This window comes from Natrix helvetica (genome assembly GCF_964273705.1).
Source record: "Natrix helvetica genome assembly, chromosome: 2".
NCBI classification, from domain to species: domain Eukaryota; kingdom Metazoa; phylum Chordata; class Lepidosauria; order Squamata; family Natricidae; genus Natrix; species Natrix helvetica.
In genome coordinates, this window is record NC_138552.1 from 31,573,195 (window position 1) to 31,600,340 (window position 27,146).

A 27,146-nucleotide genomic window follows, 5' to 3' on the forward strand; every position below is an offset into this window, starting at 1 on the left:
TCTCTTAGAACATATTCAGACTATGCTATTATTTCTTGGTCTATATCAGTGTTTCTCAATCTTGGCGACTTTAAGTCCTGTGGACTTCAACTCCCAGAATCCCCCAGCCAGCACAGCTGGCTGGGGAATTCTGGGAGTTGAAGTCCACAAGACTTAAAGTCGCCAAGATTGAGAAACACTGGTCTATATTGACATTTTTCTAGTAAGCACATTCTGCCAGGCATTTTAATTACTTTCCTGTTTCCTACTATCTATGCCAGGAACCTTGAAACAGAACAATATGAGGAATCTGTCTTAGAATTATCAGTGGTTTCAAGTCTTAACTATGTAAGATGCTCAAGCCCTTCTGTCTTCCACTTTTCTCTTACAATGATTCTATATATTTAGATAACACGTATTTGGGTATTCTGCTCAAAATTAACATATTCAAAGGTGGGTTTCTTTTTTTTTAAAAAACAAAATTTTATTAGTTTTTTAAAAAAAATAATCAAGGAAAGGGAGAGTGGATCAAGTTACAAATTTTGACAGTTACATTATGCAGGAAATGGCCCTTCCCCCCATTCTCATAACTTTCATTTGTTAATACATTAGATTGTTGCTACTTAATAGTATTTTGTCAGCATATAAACTTTTATCTTCAAATAATTTCAATCATTTTATATCAAACAGATAAAGGTGGGTTTCTTCTGGTTCGACCCAGATCGAGCGAACGGGTAGTGGCGGCGCGAGGCTCTGCCCACCCGCCCGGATGCTTCTGCGCATGCGCACAAGCAAACCGGTAGTAAAATAAATTGAAACCCACCGCTCACCATATTGTGAGCATACTGCACTGCACTCTCTTCCTCTTTTTCTTCTTCAGAAACAGTTTGATTTATCAAAGGAACTTCCGGTATTATTATTGTTAAACAAATCTGAAGAAACCAGTGTAAATGTGCATTGCCAAAGCAAATTTCATGGAAGACATAAGAATTCTGTATTATCTTTCTTTTTTTATACATGCCAAGAGAAGTAACCAGCTGTGGATTGAGCAACCCAGACCTATATTTTATATGTTAAAATTAGGTCAGATTATTAAACACTTTCTAGTATTAAACTCTAGTGAGTGTGTTCAAGATTGTTTCTAAACTTTTGCAGCCGCTCTGATGCCAATGCAGCAGGACATGTTATAAGAAAAATATCCTACATTTACATTTCCTTGCTGTTTGGATCTTTCACATCAGTCAGTGACCCACAAGAAAATCCGCTGTCAATGGAAACCTCTCTCTCACGCCAAAAAGTAGCTTTAGGATTTGTTTTTTTCCAGGATTAAACACACTATTCCATCTGTCCATCATTTGGCTCTTAATTCATAAGCACTTAACCATTTGCCATGGATTTAATTTGTTTTTATTCTAATCAGTATTGCAGAATGGATAGCATATACTGGAAACAAAATTAATTACTTATGTAAATTGTATATACAGTCTTATCGAGACAGCAAATATAAATTACATATAAAAAGATTTGAGATGTAAAAGGTAATCTAAACAATATTAAAGACTAATGGGGCAGAACATTATTTTTAAAACATGCAGAGGAATTTAAATCATAAATTTATTTTTTATAATTGCTTTTTCTTAAATATATGCAGAAAAATCAATATTACAGTGCATTGTACTAATGGGACGTGTAAAATTTATACACTTTTTTCATTGGCTCACATATATACAGTTACTGGTTTTCACAGCTGAATGGCAGATGTTTCACAATTTGCAATTTGTTATGTAATGCAAAACATAATAAATCTCAATTAGGATATAGGAAGTAACTAATCAGTTTTATCTTGGCTTTATTAAATTGTAAGTAGCTTCATGGTGAACACAACAGATTGATTTAATATCAAACTAATATAGAGACAAGTTCAACTTTCAATGGACTTAAGTGCTTAACCTGCCTATCATCATCTTGGTCTATCAGTAAAGAACATACTGATATACAATACTTATTGGAACAATATAAAATGTATAATATGTATTAATATAATACATTTTTACAAGTTTCTACAATGAAATTGATAGATTGTTTTGCAGTAGATTCAATCTGTAGTTCATGATCCTTCAGAGTCAATCACATATCAATGGCACCTTCAAAGATGACTTTGGAATAATTCACATATTTAAAAGCGTTGATTTAAACAATATATACAAAACATAAAAAACAAGCAACATTGAATTATTTATACCAATTCCCATGCAGTCTCCAATTTACCATGAAAATTAAGTGACAAAAGAGACTTATTTGTAGCAATGAAATCTTTTTAGGCAATTTTTGGTTTGTTTTTGTAAAATGAAAGCTCAAATGTGTCTGTTCTCTGCACGCATCAACATGCCCACTTCGATGCTTTAATACCACTGCTCCCAAATTCAAAATTCAATGTTGGAAGTTGAGAGACCTTCCCAAGGGAGATATGTCATCAGCCAGCAATTCAGTTTCAAGGTCAGAAAATGCAAGGCGAAAAAAAGGGGGGGGGGATTAAAACCATGAGAAAGCTAGAAAAAAAACTTTGGAAATTTATTTATTTATTTATTTATTTTATTTTACCGTGCTTCTAGACCGCCCCCTCTCCCGAAAGGGACTCGGGGCGGTGTACAGTCCATATAAAGAATATATCAGAATACAATAAAAGAATTAAGTATGTACAGTTAAATATGGAGGAGGTTAAAATCAAATTAAAAAGAACTGTACAGAGCAAGTATATATAAATATAATATTAAAACCCCTAGGACACACACAAATTAAATTAAAAACAATACCCCTAAAATAACCAGTTAATAGTACGTTTACCAGGAGGAACAGTTGTAATTAAGCCAGGCCTGCTAGTCGGAACAGGTGAGTCTTCAATTTTTGCCGGAAGGAGCGGAGGTCAGTGGTGGTTCTGATGTCTGGGGGGAGGTCATTCCAGAGGGTTGGGCCCATCACAGAGAAGGCCCTACTCCTTGGTGTCGCCCGTTGGCATTGCCTAGTGGACGGCACCAGGAGAAGCCCCTCCCTGTGTGAGCGAATTGGCCGCAGGGAAGTATGTGGGAGGATGCGATCCCGCAAGTAACTAGGTCCTGTGCCATGGAGCGCTTTAAAGATGGTAATCAGGACCTTGAAACGCACCCGAAAAACCACAGGTAGCCAGTGCAGCTCGCGCAGGAGAGGTGTTACGTGGGAGTACCTAGTACTCCCCATCACAGCCCGCGCGGCTGCGTTCTGAACTAACTGCAGTCTCCGGGCGCATCCCAAGGGCAGCCCCATGTAGAGAGCGTTGCAGTAGTCCAGGCGGGACGTCACCAGCGCATGAGTGACCGTGCGTAGGGCATCCCGGTCCAGTAGGGGGCGCAATTGGCGCACCAGGCGAACCTGGTGGAACGCCCCCCTTGCCACGGCTGCCACATGGTCATCCATTGACAGCCGGGCATCAAGGAGGACGCCCAAATTGCGCGCCCGTTCCACAGGGGGCAATTGTTCGTCCCCTATGGCCAGCGATGGAATCAGCTGGCTGAACCGAGGTGCCGGTAGCCACAGCCACTCAGTCTTGGAGGGGTTGAGTTTGAGTCTGTTGTTCCCCATCCAGACCCCGACGGCTTCCAAACACCGGGACATCACTTCGACAGCCTCGTTGGGGTGGTTTGGGGTTGAAATGTACAGCTGAGTATCATCAGCGTACAGGTGGTACTCAACCCCAAAACCACGGATGATCTCACCCAGCGGCTTCATATATGTGTTGAACAGGAGAGGCGAGAGGACCGACCCCTGTGGCACTCCACAAGTGAGTGGCCTCGGGGTCGACCTCTGTCCCCCTGTCAACACACATTGCCTCCGGTCGGAGAGGTAGGAGGCAAACCACCGCAGAACGGTACCTCCGACTCCTATCCCCTCCAACCGGTGCAATAGGATACCATGGTCGATGGTATCAAAAGCCGCCGAGAGGTCTAATAGGACCAGGATAGAGGAACAACCTCTATCTCTGGCCCTCCAGAGATCATCGACCAACACGACCAAGGCTGTCTCCGTGCTGTGCCCGGGTCGGAAGCCGGACTGGCGTGAGTCTAGATAATCGGATTCGTCAAGGTGTCGTGGAAACTGCTGCGCCACCACATTCTCAACAACCTTCGCTAGAAAGGGAAGGTTGGAGACTGGACGATAATTAGCTAGCTCCGTTGGGTCGAGTGAAGGCCTCTTAAGCAAGGGCCTCACCACCGCCTCCTTCAAGGCGGTTGGTAAGGATCCCTCACCCAATGAGGCATTCACCAAGCCCAGAAGCCAGCCTCGGGTCACCTCCCAAGATGCCAGTACCAACCAGGAGGGACACGGGTCCATTAAACATGTGGTGGGTCGCAGCCGTCCGCGCAACCTATCCAAATCCTCGGGGGCAACAGAATCAAACTCCTCCCAAGATGGTCTCACAAGACTCGCTGTTGGCCGCCCGTCCGGTCCACTGAAGGGGGCCCATCCGCTCCGGATCTGAGCGACTTTGTCCTGCAGATATTCCCCAAACTCCTCTGCTCTGCCCTGCAAGGGCGCCCCCTGCATCCTCTGTGATAAGAGGGAGCGGGTCACCCTAAACAGGGCGGCAGGGCGGTTATCAGCGGACGCAATAAGAGCGGCACAATATCTATGTTTGGCCGCTCTCAATGCCACAAGGTAGGTCCGTAAATAGGCTCTTACCTGTGTTCAATCAGATTCGGAGCGTGAGGACCTCCACCTGCTCTCTAGATGTCTCCTATGGCGCTTCATCACCCTCAGCTCCTCGGTATACCAAGGAGCTCGGGTGGGTCACTGCCGCAGGAGAGGTCGCAAAGGCGCAACCCGGTCTAAGGCCCCAGCCGCCGCCCTATTCCAGGCGGCCACTAGGTCCTCCGACCGAGCGTGGGTCAGGGCTACAGGTAATGGCCCAAGCTCCGTCTGGAACCTATCCGGCTCCATCAGGTGCTTGGGGCGGTACCAGCTTGGACCGTCTGATCCCGCCTCCTCGCGGTGGGGGGTAGCGCCAAGTCCAGCCGGAGACATGGGTGATCTGACCATGACAGGGGTGTAACAGCTAAGTCCCCTATACCCAGATCACTCGTCCACTGCTCAGATACAAAAACAAGGTCCAGTGTGTGGCCACCTTCGTGTGTGGGGCCCTGAATTAATTGGGTCAGGTCCATGGCTGTCATGGAAGCCATGAACTCCCGAGCCACCTCAGATGTTGCTCCCGTTGACGGCAGGTTGAAATCCCCCATAACCACAAGCTTGGGGATCTCAACCGCCGTGTCCGAGATCAGCTCGAGGAGCTCGGGCAGGGCCGCTGATGTATAGCGAGGAACCAAGTATACAATCAGCAAACCCCACTGCCTCCCTGGGCCCCATTTCACACCAAGGGACTCACACCCGGGTATCTGAGGAACAGTGAACTCCCTCGGCTCTAGACCTTCCCGTATAACTACCGCCACCCCACCACCCTTACCCAGGGCCTGAGGCTAATGGAATGCACGGAAACCTGGTGGGCACATTTCCACGAGGGGTAAACCACCCTCGTGGCCCAACTACAAATAATATAAGAAGGAAGTGCACTTTCATTTTGATAAGAAAGCAATCAAGTATTTTAGTGGCTTCATTCTAGAATGCAATAAAGCACGGATGTCCAATCTTGACAACTTTATGACCTGTGGACTTCAACTCCCAGAATTCCCCAGCTAACCAAGCAAATTTCTCTACACATATCATTCACATATCTTCACTAATATCTTTTAGAGATTGTCTATCCATAGTAGCAGACATCATTACTATTGTTAGGGATGTAACCCTAGTCTTGGCTTGGCAATGTATATAAGCCATGATTGTAACAAATGTACACAAGTAGAAATAGGGAAGTAAATGGTAAGTGAGCACATGTCTACCCTAGATGAGTTCAAATCACCAGGACCGGATGGATTCTGACCAGGGTTCTGAAGGAACTGGCAGATGAGATCTCAGAACCACTGAACTATATCTTTCAGAGATCCTGGAGCATCGGGGAACTACCAGAGGACTGGAAAAGAGCTGATGTGGTTCCCATCTTCAAAAAAGGAAAAAAAACAGATCCAGGAAACTACCGACCTATCAGCCTGACCTCAATACCAGGAAAGATTCTGGAAAAGATAATCAAGCAACAAATTAGTGAACACCTAGAAGCAAACAAAGTAATAGCCAAAAGCCAACATGGGTTTGTCAAAAACAGATCATGCCAGACTAATCTTATTGCATTCTTTGACAAAGTGACAAAATTAGTGGACCAGAGGAATGCCATTGATACAGTTTACTTGGACTTCAGTAAGGCTTTTGATAAGGTAGACCATAACCTACTACTAGATAAAGTAGAAGAATGTGGGTTGGATAGCATCACCACCAGATGGATTCGTAACTGGCTGACCAACCGCACTCAACGGGTAGTCCTCAATGGAACTGCATCTACATGGAGGGAAGTATGCAGTGGAGTACCCCAAGGCTCTGTTTTGGGCCCAGTACTCTTCAACATCTTCATCAATGATTTGGATGAGGGAATAAATGGAGAACTCATCAAATTTGCAGATGACACCAAGCTGGCAGGAATAGCCAACACTCCAGAAGATAGGCTTAAGATACAGAAGGATCTTGACAAACTTGAACATTGGGCACTATCTAACAAAATGAAATTCAATGGTGAAAAGAGTAAGGTTCTACATTTAGGCAACAAAAATGAAATGCACAGGTACATTGCTCAACAGTAGTAATTGTGGTACCTTGCTCAACGGTAATAATTGTGAAAGGGATCTTGGAGTCCTAGTGGACAACCATTTAAATATGAGCCAGCAGCGTGCAGCAGCTGTCAAAAAAGCCAACACAGTCTAGGCTGCATCAACAGAGGGATAGAATCAAGATACCACTTTATATCAAGATACCACTTTATAATGCTTTGGTAAGGCCACACTTGGAATACTGCATTCAGTTTTGGTCGCCATGATGTAGAAAAGATGTGGAGACTCTAGAAAGAGTGCAGAGAAGAGCAACAAAGATGATTAGGGGACTGGAGACTAAAACATATGAAGAACGGCTGCAGGAACTGGGCATGTCTAATTTAATAGAAAGAAGGACTAGGGGAGACATGATAATGGTGTTCCAATATCTCAGGGGTTGCCACAAAGAAGAGGGAATCAAACTATTTTCCAAGGCACCTGAGGTAGAACAAGAAGCAATGGGTGGAAACTAATCAAGGAGAGAAGCAACTTTGAACTGAGAAGAAGCTTCCTGACAGCTAGAACAATTAATCAGTGGAACAGCTTGCCTCCAGAACTTGTGAATGCCCTAACACTTGAAGTCTTTAAGAAGATGTTGGATAGCCATTTGTCTGAAACGGTATAGGGTTGCTGCCTAGGCAGGGGTTTGGACTAGAAGACCTCCAAGGTCCCTTCCAACTCTGCTATTATATTATTGTATTATTGTATCTGTTACTTTAAATGCTAGAGAGATGTAATTGGATGCTAATTGCTTTAAGCAGCCATATAAGGAGATAGGAACTATTATGGTCCGTCCGTCCCCATGTTTACTGATTCTCCTGATTGTTCCTGATTGTTCCTGACTGTTACTGTATGAGCTTTGTATTGGAGAGAAGACCGTGTATTGGATGGTGGCTAGTCTGTAACTAAGTTACCTGTCTACATGGTGAATTGTGAGTTGAGCAACTGTAACTTCAACGAGTTGTAAATAGACTGTATATACTTCAAGACTGCTTATAATCTGTTTGGAAACTATTTATCCTATTTTTGTTACGCAAGTAAAGCTATTCTTTGTTTTACCGTTGGTGGCTTGAGTGACTATTCAACGGCTTATTCGTTGCTACATTCCGCTGCTGAACTCTAGTCTCCTAATGGGGATAGACTTAACAACTATTAATATTGTAGTTACTAATTTCTGGTCCATTCTTCAAAAATCTCCTTTAATATTTCCAATGTTATAACATTTTGTATCATTTTGTAAGCCTTAGTAATAACTGACATGAAGCAGAAGTTTGCATTTTTTCCCTTCTGCTTTAAATCTTTAGTTCCCTTTAATGCCCAGTTTTGTAATATCCATTATCTTTTTTGTTATGACTTCTAATAGCCAAGATAGCCAATTAAGTCTGTTTCCCACAAAAGCTACTTATTTTTACAGGTAATTCCAAACTCTCACAGTAAAAGTCAATATTCTAAATTTATCTGGATCCTTAGTCCTTTATAACTTCCTTACATCAAAATCTTATTCAGCTTCTTGCTGTTTATTTCATTTTTAAATTCTTAAGCTTATAATTAATTTTTCCTTTGTTCAGAATTGAAGATAAAGTCACCTGGTGAAGATTTTGCACAGTTCTTTAATTTGCAAATGTAGTGTCCTTTAAAATGCTCCAGTTCTATTAAGAGCAAGGTAACTAATCCCATTATCTCCCAGCACTCAAACATGCGGAAAACTAGTATTGTTCAGTGTCCTTGTGAGGAGCAGTTATCCAAAACACATGACAATCGCCCATCCTTGCCTTTTTGAGAAATGTCAAGGACTGTTCTAGTCACAGATGCTTTAGTCTTTGCCATGGTTGCCTACTCCAGTTTTGCAAAGATGTCTACAGTTTGCTATGTCTCACCCAGAAATCAAAACTATCTGCCATTTCTAAATCGCCATTTGTTATAAAGCTGCAAGATTTAATTATAGAAAAACTCAAGTTACCACTAATTAAATCTGCACATGCTGTACGAAATTACAAATGTTATGTTACTAAGCACTGGTACTAGAGAATGGTGAATAGGCAGCATGCAAATCATTGTAAAAATAAGTAGGTACCAACCCAACCCTCAGATTACATCTTTTGGGGTCCAATGGCAAGTAGTATCTCCACTTTCAGGTTACTCCCACTCCTTCACATAGAAATAAATAAAGAACATGATATCATTTGCACATTCAACTTGCACCAGTGTGCAGAGACCTACTACACTTTTTTTCATGGATTGGAACCCATTTCTCTATCCTCACCTTGCTCCAGCCCAGACAGCTTCTGACTCTCCTTTTTCTAACGTTTATCATCCCAAAGTATAGATCCACTGCAACATCCGTGAATATTTGGCAGATCAGATTATGCTCATCAAGTATAATCCCATTAATCATTTTATCAGCCTTTTGATGCAACTAAATTGTCTTTAATGCCTATCACTGTCTAATGCAATAGTATTGGATTAGTGAGTAGCTTTATACCAAGTATTTGTGAGAATGGAATGTATGAAAGATGGTGTCAGTGTTCTGAATAAGGCACCCATTGAAAGCAAAACTCCGAGGCAGGTAGATTCTTCAAAGAACATCTTTACTGGATACGTCATTTCGACACAGCCAGTGAAAACCAACTCTTAACATTTCCCACGGTTTTCACCTAATTAAAAGAGTAAAATCTTCCCAAGTGTCACTGGTCACATTGTCCAATTAGTATGAATGGTAGGCTTGCCTCCTCCTCCAACAGAAACCTATTACAATGACCTTGGTTCCCACAGGAAAACTTTTTGTTTTGACTGCTATCTACTCTCCTCCTCCCTTCGCCCTCTCAGGCTTCATGGCAACTATGAGGCAGCACAAAATGGCTTCAACCAGGTTCACTTCAGAGTTGACTGATGGAAGTATTTGAGATCCAATCAAAGCAAGTTACAAAGTCTGAAGCGGTAAATGGAAAATAAACAGATAACAGCAACAACAACAACAACATACCATAATATATTTGGATCTTACTGTTTGTGAGTATCTGCTATTTTAGAAAAACTTATAGAGTGTAGGTTAATACAGTAGCTCCCGTTATTACTATTATTTAGCATATGGAATATCATACATGGACTAGCAACATAAACATTTCACCTAGATTAATAAAAGACAATAGAATATAAATATTAAAAAAATTATGTTCAAATACCAATGTCTAGATCATCTAATCATTGGAAGCGCAACATCATTTATATTAAAAGAATCAGATACTCGACAAGTATAAACCCTTAGCTTACAGCCCATCACAACGTAATCTACAGTTTGACGTGGGACCCCGCAGTCACACAGAGGGGAGGATACTATGCACCATTTATACAGAGAGTTCTGGCAGATGCCATGTGAGGTGTGAATCCTATTCAAGATTATCCATGGCTGCTGTGGTAGTTCAAAGCCTGGATCTTTTTCTTGGGGTCATTTATATGTCTTCCTATGTCTGGGTGTTCAGTGACCCATTTGGCTTTCTTGGGGGATCAATAAAGTTGGACAGACGTTGTGGAAATGTCAGAAGGGATTTCCTGGATTTGAGTCTTCCCGTTGATAAACAAGGAAGGTTGGAATGCACTGATAAGAGTTGGTATCTCACATTAAATAGCAGTTTAGTTATACTGGTGTGCAAGAATAGCAGATAAAAAAAATAACTGCAAAATTCAATGCCACTAAAGGTAACCTGTTTCAGTGTGTTTATTTGAATGCAAATTACATTTTAGCATTGATTTGACTGGGCATCGCTGTGCTGATGTTTGTTGATTTCATCGTGAATGCTCTGGTGCTTTGTTATTTATTTCTTTATACAAAGCCACAAAAATTAGAAGCTGTTCTAAAATGGCAACATCTGGTGATCTCTTCTCTCTGAGAAGGTAGGCACTGCATACTCTTGACAGCACAAAGAATTACTAAGAGTCCTTAATTATAACGGTCACATTTCTTAAGTGTTTAGTTGGAATGGCAATTAATTATATATCTTGCAGAAGTGTGTGTGACAATTAACTTAAACAAAGGCAGAACATTACATGCTGACTATTTTTATTTTAGCTTGTAAACATGCAAAATGCTGTTTTCCATACTTAACTCAAAATCTCTTGAGCTAGACATTTTAAAGAGATGTTTTAAAAGACTTTCATGGTAAAATTCTTGAAATTGTCACTGTTGTTATTATAATCGTTCATTGCACAGTCAGCCAGATGTTTAGACTCAATTTGGCATTTTTATTCCCCTGTTGAGTATTTCCTGGGGCCTGGGATAGCAGGTGTTGTTTTATGGTGTTAAAGGATGTAAGGTATTCCAGGTAAAGCTGCCTTTTGCAATTGACTGGTGGTGATTTTGTCAATGCCAATAATGTTCAAGTGGTGTTCCAATTATTTATGCATTGTACCCAAGGTGTACCTATTGATACTGTCTTTGCTTCCTTTTGCCATAGTTGATCTATTTCTATTTGAAGTCTTCGTATTTTGTGATTTTCTCCAGTTTTTCTTTTCTGTTCTGCTGTCTTCAGATACCATAACATCCACTATCCAGAGTTTTTTGTCTTTCATATTGACAGTTGTTCAATCTGGGGTGTTATGTGGCAGGTGCCAGTTTGTTTGGATTCTAATGTCCCAAAGAACTTTGGCATCTTCATTTTCTATTATTTTGTTTATTTTATGGTTCTACTATTTCTTCAGCTTCTTTGCTGATGTGGCTTTCTATGCATTTGTTCTTTTTTTTTTTTTCAAAAAGTTTTATTGGTTTTTTAAAACATTTATAAGGAAAAGGGTAAGTGGAATGGTTACAAATTTTGGCAGTTGCAAGTGTGGCAGACGCCCCCTGCCTCCAAACTCATAGGATACATCTAAATATAAAACAATAATACATAATCATAAAAAATCAGCATATTAATTCTAGAAAAAATAGTTTTCAATCAATTTATATAGTTATGATATATAGTCTAGATATAATTTCATTATTACTTTCGGTCTGTTTATAACATTGTGGTTTTCTTATTCATTTTTGTGATCTGAGCTTTCTTGGTGTTGCCCCTTCACCCCCCGCTGGCAGAGCTCCGGCCCCTCCCGTGTCCTGTGTGACCATTGTGGTGTCTTCTGTTTTTTCTAGGTTCGCTTTATTTTTTTCCATAAAGGCCTGTGCCTCTATGGGTGTATTGATTCTGATTCTTGTCTCCTCCCAGAATATCAGCATACCTTCAGGCATCAACCATCTAAACCACACCCCCTTCTGGTATAGTTTATTCGCCAATTGCGAATAATTTTTCCTTTTCTCCCTAATTTTTTGGGGGATCTGCTTCAGGATGGTTATCTCCCTGTCATGATATGTCAATGTTTGCCCCCTTTGTACACCCAGAATTTCATCTCTTGTGCTTTTCCTAAGGAATTTAATATGAACCTCCCTGGGTACATTGTGTGTTCTGGCATATGCTGAATTCACTCTATAGACCAGATCTATCTCCCATTCCATCTGCTGTTTATCTTTGTGTATGTATTCAGCTAGAATATTAGTCATAATGTCCCTTATATTTTCCCCATCTGCTTCTATTACATTTTGAAATCTAAGATAAAAGGACATTCTCTCAAACTCTGTTTTCATTTGTTGGATATCAAGTTCTTTGTTTCCCTTCTGTAAAGCCTCTACCCCCCCTCTCGCCTCCGCCACCCCACCCTCCACAAGGTCCAGTCTCTGTGAGTTCTTATAAATTTGGACTTGATTCTCTTTAATTTCTTCCTTCATTTCTTTTAATTGTTTCTTAATTTCTTCCTGGCCCTGTATGAGTTGCTGGAGCATTTGTTGCAAATCCATCTCTGTACTCTTAGGTTGCATCAGTTCTGTAATCTTTGACTGTGTGGCAGGACTGGATGTTGCAGATGTCGGTGCAGAAGTAGCAAAGCCAGGTTTTCCCGGGGGTGGTCTTTTTGGAGACATGGTTTATAAAACAAAGAGATCAGTCAGTGTAGAGACTGGGCAGCTGGAGAAATAGAGCAGGCAGATGAGTCCAGAAGGCAGAGGATCCAAACAGGTGGGAGTTTCTTTAGTCACTCTAGCAATAGATGAAAGTTTTTTCTCCAAAGAGTTCAGGAAATAACAATCCACAAGAGATTCCTCTGGGTGACACGGAGACAAAGACCGGAAGCCTGAATTTTAAAGGTGGAGTCAGGTTTCACAGTTCATGAAGACAACGGAAGTGTGCCATCTTGCCCTGCCAGCTTTGGGCTCAGAGGCATAGGAAAAATTTTAAAAGTTCAAAAAGTTCTCAGGTCATCAATAAGTTCTGGAACTAAGTCCCATGAAAAACACTTTTACTGGGGTGAGGCATCATTAGTTGGCTCTCCCCCCTCCTCCTTCCCCTGGGGGTGAGAGCAGAATTTTTACAAGCCGCTTGTCCAAGGGGGGGGGAAATCCCCCTCCCCTCTAGCCGCTCCTCCAAGAATAAATCCGAAAGATTAACTTTTAAAATTACTGAAAAGTCCATCAACTCAAAAGTAAGGGGATGAAGAGAGGAAGCATCTCACCGCACCGCCGCTGCTTCCTTCAGTTTTGCGTTCTCCGATCAGCATGGGGCGAGACGCAGGCGCGTCCTCCAAAACTGCTCCCCGGTGCCTGGAGCAAAGCGGAAAAGCCCCCACCAGCCGCCGCCGGTGCCAGAGCCTTCCGCGAGCCGCTCCTTCGGCAGGGCGCCTCTTCGGGGCGTCCTGTGCCCCCCCCGAGGATGGGGGAAGCCCCCCGAAGAGCGGGAGTGGGCAAAGTCCTTGCCCGTCGCCGTAGCCGCCGGAACCGGAAGTCCTATGCATTTGTTCTTAAGGCTTGGTTTTGTGCAGCCAGAATTAGCTCCTCTACCTTTTTCAAGGTTCCTTCTCGTAGCTATTGCCATGCCAGTTTGATGTTTCCGCAATTCAGTAAGCCCACGTGGTATATTAGTTTCAATGCATCTTCTTCAATGCCCTTCAAATATTCTTCCAATGCCCTTTTCTTCTTCAGCGTTCCACACCCACCTATTTTCTTTAAGTAGTCTTTCAATTTCGCTATATGGATGAAGGGCATGATTCATTGTAATTATTTTTCTGGTCTTCCTATTCAGGGTTTTTAATTCTGCTTGAGTCCATTCCAGTCATGAATTTAATGATCAGAACTGCCTAAATGTTAATTGCCTTGATGGTATTTTCTCCACTTCTAACTTTTTTCTTGACTTCAGTGTGTTTGATGTCAACTTGAAGGATGCCCAAGTATTTGTAATGATCATTGGTTTTCACTATTTTTCCCCTGTCGGTGGTGAGTGTGACACATTTGTCCTATCCAAACTCCATAGCAATATCTTGCCTATACATACAGATATTGTTGAGCAACAATTCTATTTCAGATGGTGTTTTCCCATACAATTTCAGATTGTCTATGAAAAGGAGATGGGATACTCTGGCAGATGTTTTATAGCAAGCAAATGTAACAAGTAACAATCTGAAAGGAAAGTTACTATAAAGAACCACCAGGTAAGAACGTATGGTGTTTTAGATTCAGTCCCCAAAAGGTGGTTCTGAGCAGGGGTGGTTTTCACTTATCTTCCGTACTGGTTCGCAAATGTGTGTGCATGCTCACTTCGCTCGTACACGTACCGTCCATGGATGCACCTGGTCTTCTGTACATGCGCTTTGCTACAAAAACATCCCTAAATAGGACAAAATAGAGTTAGGGGAGGTGGGTGGGCCCACCAGCGATTTCTGCTACTGGTTCGAGCGAACTGGCCCAAACTGATAGAATACCACCTCTGGTTCTGAGAGTGCTTCTCCCTTTCACAGCAGATTCTCCAGCTAGAAAGCAGCCCCATATCAGTATCCTTTCTTTGCCATCCTGCAACACATCAGATGTTTTTCGTACAAACAGAAAATGTATAAAACCTCAAGACCCAGTTACTTGCAGCACTGCTCATCTCCCAATATATCTATCCCTCTTATTAGACAGCGGCCCCAACGGTCAAGGTTCTCCTCCCAAATCAACACATCCCCAACCCTGTTGTTGTTTGAGAAAGCCCTTAAAACATGGCCTTTTCAAGTCTTTGAGACAGAGTGAATACCTTGAGTCTGATTTGGGGATTTTATTCCTTGGTTCAATTTGTCTAGGATTGTAGCACATTCTTCTTCTTTCAGACCTTCTGAAGATATGAGTAAGAAAATGCTGCTTGGAAGGGGTGACCTGCTCCTAAGAACAATTCTCTTCACTGCATAATCCAATTATTTAGGATTATGTGGAGCATCTTTTCTATCCTCTTCATCTTGCTTGCCAGATTGTTTTGCAAAGTTGCTTGTCTGCTATGTGCCTTACTGGGTAGCGGCATCTATACAGGGTAATAAACAAGCTTGTGTATTCAATTGCTTTGAATCGGTTGCATCCAGGGGTGGGTTCCTGCCAGTTCTAACCTCTTCTATAGAAGAGGCCGGCAAGCCACTCCTACCCGGTCACATTGCCAGCAAGTCTCTCCCACCTGGTCACATGGCCGGCAAGACACTCCCATAAAGCAGGCCACACCTACAGAAGAGGTTCTAAAAAATTTTGAAACCCACCACTGGTTGCATCCAATTTGATCTCTGAGAAAATAAAGTTGTCCACATTTTTTGGCTTTGATCCCTCTGAATAGACAGACAGGCTAATATATGGTTTGGTTTATTTACTTTACAGCGTTTAATTATTAGCTGATCAGAATCAAGTATTTGATGTTGTTGTTGCCAGTTGCGAAGTCGTGTCTGACCCATCATGACCCCATGGACAACGTTCCTCCAGGCCTTCCTGTCCTCCACCATCCCCCAGAGTCCATTTAAGCTCACGCCTACTGCTTCAATGACTCCATCCAGCCACCTCATTCTCTGCCGTCCTTTTCTCCTTTTGCCCTCAATCGTTCACAGCATTAGGCTCTTCTCCAGTAATTGATATACGCACCCATATAAACCTAATGAATAATAGATCACTAAGATACTGTCTGGGTTCACAAATAACATTATGGTTTAGCCTAGTGTGTGAAACCAGACAACTGGCAGTGCCTGCTGTTTAAGATTATATTAGGCAAGTTGTTGGGTGGGGGAACCCACCTCCCACATTATTTTATGCGAGTTCACCTTTTCTTGGGCCAATGATTAGCTGCCTTGGCGTATACATTTCAGCAATAGATTCCAAAAGCAATTTATAGCAATATCATGGTTGCTACTAGTGACAGAATAGAATATTTGCCTAACCATGATAGCTTAGTATCTCAATGCAACATGAACAAAATCTCTCTCACTTTTTTCTGAGCTGACAGCCGTTTTTTCCCCCTCTTGCTATATTTTCTTGAGCGTGTTATATGTGGTGGCAGTGGGAACTTCACTACTTTAAGCACCATTTGACTAATGTCAACTCACTGACCTTGTTAAATCATGCCCACATTACTATTTGTTCCATGGATGCAGTGGTGGGATGCCAAATCTTTTCCTACCAGTTCTATGAAAGTGCGTTTCGTGTGCGTGCCTAACGTGCGTTTTGCGCATACGTGCAAGCACTCAGACCGCCCTCGGTGTTGGCGCTGGTGAGCTGCTGATTTTTTAGCTCAGCTGAGGCGCGGCAATCCACTCTGCCGCGCGAATCAGCTGAGCTACAAAAACAAGGGAATAGAGGACAGGGAACGATAGGGGGGAGGGAGGGGCAACCAGAGGTGGTATTTGGAGGTTCTCCGAACTACTCAAAATGTCCACTACCGTTTTGCCCAAACCAGTCCAAACTGGCTGAATACCTCTGCCTGGATGGGATGGAGTTCTTTTATTTTCAAAATAGCCAAGCAATAGGTAGAATAAAGCAACCCTACTTCCAACTCTGATCACAAAATTACAGGTTTGTGAAGAGTTTCATTATGTGTTTGTGTGTGTGTCAGCAGCAAAACAATACTATTTATATCTGATGATGCAGGGATGTCCAAGAAGGTAAGCATTAATTTCTACCACTTAATGTGAATATTTTTTGTGAGTAGACAGATCTTATTTTAAATTCCTGAGCTATTTCTTTAATGAGTTCTTACAGTGCCTGTCAATATCTGATACACAATTTGAAAGTTTAAGATGTAGTGTACTGTCTATACAGGAAGTTGGATTCTTAGTTGTCCCTGTCGGCAAACAGAAGAATTACTGGCCTATGGGGAATTATTTAATATAACACCATCAAGAATTAATTGCCACAATATTACAAATTGCTGCTCAACTAAATAGCTATGTACTTCAAAGCATCTTTCTCCCTTTGAATCTAATATGCTGCATCTAATAAACATAGTTACTTAGCCCCTATGTGTATGTTGTCAAGATAACATTTTTAAAATATTATATCTGCAACTTTTACTCTGAAATGGCACATACTGCAATATCATGTAAACAGCCTCAAAACAAATGAGGCAGAACTATTGAAGATATAGAAGATATTCCCCTTCACTGGTTCTCACACCATTTTTCCAGTGGAAAAAAGAAGCACTTGGTGGTAAAAGAATGACCTTTTAATTTTTTTTTAGCAAACTAAGCACAATAAAGCAATCATTTTGCTTACAAATTCAATCATGTTTACTTCTTTGGTCCAAAAAAAAGTATATTCTAATTTTTCATCTATACAAATAATTGCAAGAAACAACATGGAAATAAAAAATCAGCATAAAAATAGTTTTCATCATTAGTTCAAGTGGTCAAAAAACAGGATATTTACTAGAAAAAAATCACTTGGTGCTTAAAAATGTCCACTTTGCTCATTTAATTCCCAATATTTACTCTCACAAACTTACATCCTGATCCAGAGATGCTTCTACCACATGCACTTATAATATGCTACAACAGCCTTTCAGCATCTTCACACTTTTTTCCCTTCCATGCTGTACACAATATAATCACTTCTACTTATAGTTGATGATTCTAGAACTACTTACTCTTAGAATTAGTTCTAAAATCATCTGCTATAAGTAGCAATGATTGTATGTTTCAAAATTTTCTAAGATGCATATTCCCTTCTAGTTTTACTAAACATGTAAAAGAACATGTATCTTTATAACAGAACACAAAGAAAAAATATTTCCATGGGTCAGAAAAAAAGAGAGAAATTAAAGAGAGAAAATTACTGGTTCCATGCTCTCCTAGTTTTCTACTGGAACAGATGCTGATGCAAGTGGAACTTCTCCAGGTGTTCCCAGTTAAGGGATATAAATGCTCACTATGGAATTGGGTAGGGGTTCTTTTCCTTCTCATTCCGGGGCCTATAATGGAAATAAATGGGATCTAGAATCTGCGGAACAGCAGTCTCTTGGCAGGTACCCAATGATTATCAGAAGTGGTAAAAGAAAACCATAGGACTGTACAACTAAAATTACTGTATTTTGTATGTGAATACTTTGTAATTGTTGAGATTAAAATCTTAGAAATAACAATTACTTCTAAGATTTTAATGTCAAATAATTTTCAATCAGAAAGTACAAATAGAGATTGAAACCCACAAAAGAGAATGAAGACTTTAGTCCCCCCTCCCCCTCCCAAAAAGTTTAATACAAAGAGATTTTTAAAATAAATTATTATATATCTTGTGGCATTATTTGAACTTGGATTGACGTAGATTATCCCAAGTCTTGGTTTTCAATCATTGCTAGAAGAATCTGAACTATTGGAAGATGAAGAATCTTTTCCTCTTTTGTGTTTTTTTCCTCCCTTTTTGTGATGATGTTTTCTTTTCTTGGATTTATTCTTTTTCACTTTCTTCTTTTCTTTTTTATGGGACTTCTGCTTTTTTGATTTAGGTTCATCATCTTCTGTGATGCTTGAAGAATGAGATCTATAAAACGTAGGATTATAAATGTAGTTTATGATATAATTAAAACACTAAATGCTAAACATAAAACTTTGGGTAAACCTAATTACCGTAGCTAAATACACCAAAATTTCTATAGCCTTTTATTCTATTACAGACTTTCTTTATTTGAGAAACTATCCTCTGGTTGGGGATAATATATTAATAAGGAATTAATTTGCTAAAAGGCATCACCCATATAGTAGGCAGAAATTCTACAGGCTCAGGGGTTACACTAAGATAACTAAGGTTTATAGATGAAAAAAATAATTATTTAAGAGCAAAAACAGAGGAAACAGATGTTAAGTACAGATGCACTCAATAAAAACAGAAAAGAAATGGAGCAGAGACAATCTAGCTACTTCTACCTGAATTATGAAACTTGCAATCAAGCTAAAGTAGTTTAAAACTGTTATTTGTAGTAAATTTAAGAGTTGCATCCAGACTAATATATATACCATTCTTTTCAGTGAATCTGTTCTATTGTGCTTGAACTATGATTTAGGGCTTGATTAAACATGATCTACTCAATCTATAATAGCTAGTTTCCTGCAACCACATTGTGGCTTAATATAATCTTGCCCAAGCAAGTATTATTGGGCTACCCAAAACAAAGTTCTTTTTTGGACTTGCAGAAAACTACAAGAAACGTTTCAGAATCTCAAAGTGTTGTTTCCTTTTTTCTTTTAATAGAATAATATATTGTCTGATTTGGCATCTTCATATGCTTTTAGCAATTTGACTACAGGTAGTCCTCGACCTACATTTCTGTTGCTAAGCAAGGCATTGTTAATTGAGTTTTGCCCTATTTTACGATCTTTCTTGCCACAGTTGCAGCTGTTACATTAGTCACACGGTTGCTAAGTGAAACTGGTTCCCCGTTGACTGCTTGTCATAAGGTGATCACATGACCCAGGGACACTGCAACCGTCATAAATACGAGTTAGTTGCCAAGAGTCTGAATTTTGATCGTGTGACCATGGGGATGGGGCAACCATGATAAGTCACTTTTCTTAGTGCCTTTGTAACTATGAATGGTCACTAAACGGACTATGGCAAGGCAAGGACTACCAGTACTATTGTTTTAGTTTTGCTACCTTTTTCTTGATTTCTTTAATTTTGATTTTTCCTTGCTCTTCTTTTGGATCTTTTTCTTTTCTGCTTCATCAGAAATACCTGTAAATTAGAGTGATTAAAATTTTAGTGATTCTTGAACTTGGAACCATACGGCTTTAAGGACTGACTGCAAAGAGAACTGAAAAAGGCCATTCTTTCTTCTGGCAGATGTCCTGACAGCATTGTAGAAAAGCTGGTGTTCCGAAAAGACAATTGCCAAAGAAAAACAACAAAGACAAATATAAGACGATCAAACCTACCCTGCTTTTCTGGAACGGCATCAAGTTTTCCCAGCTCTTCTTCCTCACTCTCTTCGCTGCTTGTGCTACTCACATCTAAAACAATGTCTCGTTTGGGATCCACACGGAGAAAGTTTCGGCACTCAAATGTCAGATGACCGGCTAAGTAAAGTTTGAGAAAGGAAAAGAGATTTTAGGAAAAACAAACAACAAAAGTGTACTGTTCAGTAAGCAAGTAAAAAAAAAAAAGTCAGGAAATTTTAATTTATTTTTCTCTTCCCCTTTTGGTAAAAGTTCAAAAGTAAAGTCTCCTTCTACTCAAGCTCATTTCCTGGTATCTTTGTAGATACATCCATGTAGTTTTTCTTAGCAACAATACTTAACACTGAAAATATTTTCATTTCCGTTTTTCACAGCAGATATGGCACTTTCTTCAAGGTTAATAACATGGATGCTATTGTTGTATTTTATGTGGGTGTGCTTTGCAATGGAGCACATAGTAAATCCTTACTATAATACAAAATAATAAACATAATGGCAAGAAAATGTAACTTCATTGTAACATCTCAGAAAATTCATTTAATTTGATTTTGATTTTTAAAAAAATATGGACATTGCTCACTTAAATCATTATTTTTGCAGAAAATTCTTCTAATATGTATTATGTAGTGGGCAGCTATAATTTTTATGACATAAATATGAAATAAGAAGAAAAAACATAAAATTTGCATGTGAAAATATAAGCCAATTTATAAAGGTTAATAGAAAATATTTTCCTGTCTAGTTTTTTCAGTTATAAGCCAAGTGTCAAACAATAAAAAAAAAATCCATAAGCACATTCCTTTTTTCCTTTTATGATTCTGCATATCAACAATTCAAATACCATTAACCACTGAAGACACTAACAGAATACAAAGTAGATCAAATGTTGCTCAGAAACTATTGCAGACGTATAAAAATAATGATAAACATTTACCGATACATGTAATATTACAAATGTATTATTCCTATACAAAAAACCTATCTTTAGATCATCAATCATATCTTAAACAAAATTGCTTCAGCACCATACCAGCATTATTCAATTTAAAATTAGATCAAGCACTAAGTTCTCTTATACATCCATTGGTGATGTTTATTAGCAAAAACTATATAATTTGCATGTTTCTTTCAGTTATATATGTTCAAAATAAATAAAATACTTGCAGTAAATAATAAATGCTTGTGTGTGTGTGTGTGTTTGGTTGGCAAAGCTATTATGTATTGTTCATTGTAGTAGATTAGGTTGACAAGCTTGTTCAACTTATTATGTTCTACCCTAGCAGATTCTCCAGTTCTTTATAGACAGAGTTTTTTGTTTTAAACATGTCTTAGGTCACTTATTTCAAGATCAGCAAACTACTATGAGGACTACAATTCCCATCCCTCTCTTTCCACTGTTTATAAAGAACTAAGGCTGATTTAGCAAAGAACACAATACCTCCACCTCACTACTAGAATCATGTGAAAAAGAAAGTACATCCTCTTTGAATTCTATGATTTTACATATCAGGACGTAATAAAAAAACACCTGGTCCTTACCATAGCAATTCTTAAAAGTAGGTAAATACAACCTCAGATGAACAACAGTGCAAAACATGTACACCATGTCATCATTTTACAAAAAGAAAGCCAAAATTACTATGTTTTGATAAGTAAAACCATAGAACCACTTAGTGATATAAAGATTGGGGAGCAATTATTCATTTTTTGACTGATTTTTAGTATGGCACTTGACCAATAAGGAATTGAAATTCACTTTTCCCTTATTTCCTTCAGTATTTTGAATTTCAGTATTTCCTTAACAGTCAAGCACCATACTACAAATAAATCAGCCAAAAAATAAATGTTTACCAACTCCCCTACAAGTGCTGCTGCTAATACAAGTGATAGATTGCAAGAAGACTCATTCCAACCTGTTCATTTTCAGAACTGTATCTTCATCTTTGTAGATACTTACGATAGCCACATTTCTTGCACCCTGCCCTGATATTATCCTTATTTCCACCTAAAAAGCCAAGGAGATTTCTTATTAGTTTGTGGACATTCTAGAAATATTCAATGTACAGGAAACTTCTTGATGCAACAGTCCCAATAATAATTTTGTAAATTTTACCTTTACCTTCCTGTGCAATGCATAATAAAAATAGCAGCCATCTACAATTACAGTGGTTAGGGCCAAATTGTGACTTGTTACACTGATCTCATAAATTAAATCGCGGAGCCAGGGATGTTTCTTAAATAAAATGTTGATACTGGGCTTGCAGCATTTTTATGTAGATTAAATTCTACAACAGAGGACCACTTTTTCTACATTACACTGTTTGGCAGAATTAAGCTGCCTTTTCTATTTGCAGCTCACATAAAATTATACACGGACTTAGTGCTACTTCTAGGCCAATATGGCAGAAGGCACAATACAATGAAAACCATAAAAAAATCCAAGCAATGTGTAAATTACTGTTTCCTAGCAATGTATATAGAACATATAGAGTTGATGAGCTCTGGTTGAAATAAAACAGGAACAACCACAATTGCAAAGAATTTGGCAAACAATTAACATGTGAATGGAGAAAAGACTTGCTTTATATATAAAAAGTGTGCACAGCTTTCCCCAGTGCAATAGCCTTCAAATATTGAACGATGTCCAGTATTTTCTATAGCTAGCTAGGTCGTTTTTATTTATTTATATCTCACCTTCATTATTATTATAAAACAACTCAAAGCAAACATACCTAATTTTTCTTCCTCCTATTTTCCCCACAACCACCACCCATGTGAGGTGAGTTGGATTGCTTTCATGCCTAAAGCAGGATGGGACCTCACTCTTCAGATCAGCCTAGCCTAGTGCCTTAACCACTAGACCAGGGGTGTCCAAACTTGACAGCTTTAAGACTTGTGTGCTTCAGTGCCAGAGTTCCTGAGCCAACCTGACTGGAAAAGGAATTCTGGGAGTTGAAGTCCACAAGTCTTAAAGTTCCCAAGTTTGGACAACCCTGCACTAGACCAAATTGGTCCTATTGCTAAAACATTTATTTATTTATTTATTTATTTTTCAGAATTTATAGACCGCCCCCTCTCCCCAAAGGGACTCGGAGCGGTGTACAGGTGTCTCATTAAAACGAATACAAAAGTTAAATATCCTATACCCTTAAAAACGAATTAAACCTAATACAGCTGTACAGAAAAGTAAAAATTAAAAACAACTAAAAAGCATACCCCTAAAAAACTTTAAAATGCAGGCTTGAGGGACTAAAATTGGGAATTAGGCCAGGCCGGCTAAATTGAACAGGTGGGTTTTTAGCTTCTTACGGAAGGAGCGGAGGTCGGTGGTAGTCCTGATATCCGGGGGAAGGTCATTCCAGAGGGTCGGGCCCATCACAGACAAGGCCCTACTCCTGGGCGTCGCCCGCTGGCATTGCTTAGTGGACGGCACCCGGAGGAGTCCCTCTCTGTGAGAGCGACATGTCCATTAGCACTTAGATATCTGAGGTCTAAGAACTGCTGGAAGGGCTATACTAAACCTAGTACATTCTTCCACTTCTTGTTCAGCATTAGATAGGAACAGGGGGAGAAAAGTCAGGCAATATTGTTTTTCAATGCCTTCCTACTTAGAAAACTATTGACCAGGTACATTTAACTTGCTGCACCTGCCTGTTTTCATTAACTAATCCTTTTCTAACTCCTTTTGTCTTCATTGTTTTCTTTAAAAATATTAACTTTTATAGTAGCTTTGTTATTCATAAGTCTACATGCACTGAAGGACATAAATGTTATGAATTGCATCTTTATTGCCCCAATGAAAGAACAGGAGGAAAGCAGAAGCATCTCTGCCTCTAAGGCAGTGGTTCTCAACGTGTGGGTCAGGACCCCTTTGAGGGTCAAACGATCCTTTCACAGGGGTCGCCTAAGACCATCGGAAAACACATATTTTCGATGGTCTTAGGAACCGAGACACCAATTTTATGGTTGGGGGTCACCACAACATGAGGAACTGTATTAAAGGGCCGCAGCATTGGGAAGGTTGAGAACCACTGCTCTAAGTGTCCTTCAAATTAAGCTTCCAAGCATAGTTTTCAGTCAAGCATTTCAGAAGTGGCTTACTAATGCTTTCTTTCAGGTATTCTTTTGAATTTAACTGTAAAGTTTGTGATTTTCTAATGGCTCTCATCAGAGTACTAATTGGGTCTAACCCTTCTTAATTTCCAAGCCATCCAGAATACTGTTGTCATGTTAACAAAAGTCAACCATATAGGTAAGTCTTTGGCTTACAACCATTCATTTAATGAACATTCGAAGTTATAATGGCACTGAACAAAAGTGACTTATGAGCGGTTTTCACACAACCATTGTAGCATCTCCATGGTGATATGAACAGAATTTGGATGCTTGGCAACTGGCATGTTTTTATGCCTGTTACACTGTCCCAGGTTCATGTGATCATCATCTGTAAGCTTTCCAGCTGGCTTCCGACAAGCAAAGTTTAATGAAGGAAGCTGGATTTGCATAAGAACCACATGTCACTTAAAAACTGCAGTGATTTGTTTAACAACTTTGGCAAAAAGGTCATAAAACTGGGCACTTAATAACTGTCTTGCCTAGCAAGAGAAATGTTGGGGTCAATTGTTATAAGTTGAGGACTACCTGTACTGTTCTATATCCTGAATTCATCCTGGTGCTCTGTACTCTGGAAAGAATAACTGAACCCCCCCAATTCCTGTTTCTCCCCACTTCAATTTGTCATATGTTCACTAAATATCATAGTATGTAAATTTATAGGGTATCAAACAGGAAGTATATTAATGAATGTTGTAAAGTTACATAGGTCTGTGTATAGGTTTTTCCGCCCGCTGCCAAATATTAACATTTAAATATCTGGATAAGCAATAGAATATAAAACTGAAACTACAAACTTGCGATCGTGGGATTTATAATACTAGAATGACTAACAATTTTATTTTTAAAATAATGGGTTAAAAACGTTTTAATTAAAATCTTAATTAAAACCTTGCATATTAAGTTTGATAGCGAAAATGTGAATATAAACAAACAGAAGTTCAACAGACTTTCAGGATTTTCATTAAGCCAAAATGTAGTTTGCTTGTTTGCAGTTTATGATTTATGTAATTCCAGTAAGTATGGTTTATAAACTGTTTGATATGATACTTTATCCCCATCTTGGCTAATCTCCCAAATGCAAAAAGCAGGATAGGACTGGTCTATCCATCAATTTCCTAGATAGACTTATATAGACAAGTGTTTCTCACACTTTTTGCTCTCAGGCCTTCTTCCCTCAAAAACTTTGATTTGCATGGGTTATATTTAAGAATATTTACAGTGTTAAAAATTAAAATTGGCACATTGGTAGATTTCTAAATCACGTAAAAATCACATTAAACGTTAAGATATTAACACCAATAAAGTATTTTTCATGGGGGGGAAACCCTATACTTTTAACAAACAAAATAATAATAAAAGTAATTGTTTTAAATGTTTGCAAATATCTTCAACATCTGGCAAATAATGTTGATGTCATGGAGCCCCAAAAAGGTCTTGGGGGGACCCCCAAGAGTCCTCAGACCACCCTTTTTAGGAACCCTGGCCATGACTTTTTTTTCCGCATTTATCTTTCATTCGATGGAAGGTGGTCTCTAGTAAGTGAAAGATAGGCTGGCTGTAATGAAGCTGTCTGAAGCAATGAGAGTTGCTTATGCATGGCCAACTACTCTACATTACTACTGATGGCCTATGCCTGAGAACTCATCAATCATCCCAAATTCAGTTGTTGGGAAGGATGATGGAGACCACAAGACGGGACTACAAAATATCTGGGTTAATTCTTCAAAAATTAAACATGTGAAGATATTAACACCTATAAAGTATTTTTCATGGGGGGGGGGGAACCAAGTCAAAAAGAGGGCTGTGAAAATATTTACAGACCCCTCGCATCCTGGACATAAATTGTTTCAGCTTTTATCCTCAAAACGATGCTATAGAGCACCGCACACCAGAACAACTAAACACAAGGACAGCTTCCCCTCCTCCCCAACACCATCACTCTGCTAAACAAATAATTCCCTCACCACTGTCAAACCATTCACTAAGGCTGCATTACTATTGCTATTAGTCTTCTCATTGTTCTGATCACCCATCTCCTCTCACTTATGACTGCAGGACTGTAACTTTGTTGCTTGTATCCTTACGGTTTATTTTGATATTGTTTCCTGGTTGTCTATTTGTACCCTATGACTATCATTAAGTGTTGCATCTTTTTATTCTTGATGAATGTATTTTATTCTCCTTATGTACCCTGAGAGCATATGCACCCACGACAAATTTCTTGGGTGTCCAATCACACTTGGCCAATAAAGGATTCTATCTACCTATATCTAATTCTTCATCATCTCACATTTCCTTTTACGCAACTGATCCTTGATCAAGCCCTGCAAATTCCTTTAGCTTATGAGCCAAGGTACATAAAAGTAACCTCGTGATTCTTCCTTGCAGCTAACAACTCCCCTTCAATCATTTCTTTCCTCTTCTAAGGAATGATTTGCTATGCATTCAATTATTTCATTAAGGACTTCATTAAGCCCAGGCTTAATGTAGAGATTTAAGTAACGGCTGCTGAGACGCCATCGGATTCACTCAGTGCGATTGTTTTTCAGCCGCGCCTTCCTCGCTTGCCCTCGTCTCCCGGGCTCCTCCGGCAAAAGCCGCCGCTCTAACTCGCATTTGAACCCTGCGTCGCTTCCCCGCATCCCTTTTTTTTCAACGGCTCACCTGGCAACGCCATGCGCCCAGCGCAACCCTCCCCGCCTCTAAGCCTCAACTAACTCCGGCCGGACGAGCTCGCGGGGGGCAACGTTCCTCACTGAGGAACTTTGACCCGAAAACGTGAAGGGCTGAACCATTAAGCAGCGAAGTATGGGGGAGGAAGAGTTCTTAAGGAAAGAACTTAAGAGGCGGGCAGCAGCAAAAGCTCTCCTTCCTGGCTGGCTGGGAGAGAAAAGAAGAGCACCGTCATTCGTCTTTGTTGATTCCTATCTGAAGGTTTTTTTCAAGCCAGTCGGTAGAGATCACTTTTTCCACGCACACCTTGCCACTACCAGAGTTTCCTTCTCTTGAGCCATTCCCATTAAA

General features: G+C 39.8%; 1 protein-coding gene across 1 annotated transcript; it reads right to left on the reverse strand.

Annotated features, from left to right (window-relative positions):
• Positions 1-17,269: 17,269 nt before the first annotated feature.
• SREK1IP1 (SREK1 interacting protein 1) lies at positions 17,270-26,922 on the reverse strand. The gene is made up of 5 exons (XM_081940951.1): positions 26,787-26,922; positions 21,964-22,011; positions 19,986-20,126; positions 19,707-19,785; positions 17,270-18,594 (listed from the first exon to the last, which is right to left on the reverse strand). Exons 1-5 carry the CDS (start codon positions 26,797-26,799, stop codon positions 18,399-18,401), a joined length of 477 nt encoding a protein of 158 aa, XP_081797077.1. The 5' UTR covers positions 26,800-26,922; the 3' UTR covers positions 17,270-18,398.
• Positions 26,923-27,146: the final 224 nt, after the last annotated feature.

Bases quoted from the DNA above. Each gene is read 5' to 3' on its own strand.
- SREK1IP1 (XM_081940951.1), bottom strand. The intron at 20,127-21,963 runs GTAAGTATCTAC...AACTTTACTTAG, and splicing joins GTGCAAGAAATGTGGCTATC to CCGGTCATCTGACATTTGAG. The intron at 18,595-19,706 runs GTAGCAAAACTA...TACGTTTTATAG, and splicing joins TTAAAGAAATCAAGAAAAAG to ATCTCATTCTTCAAGCATCA.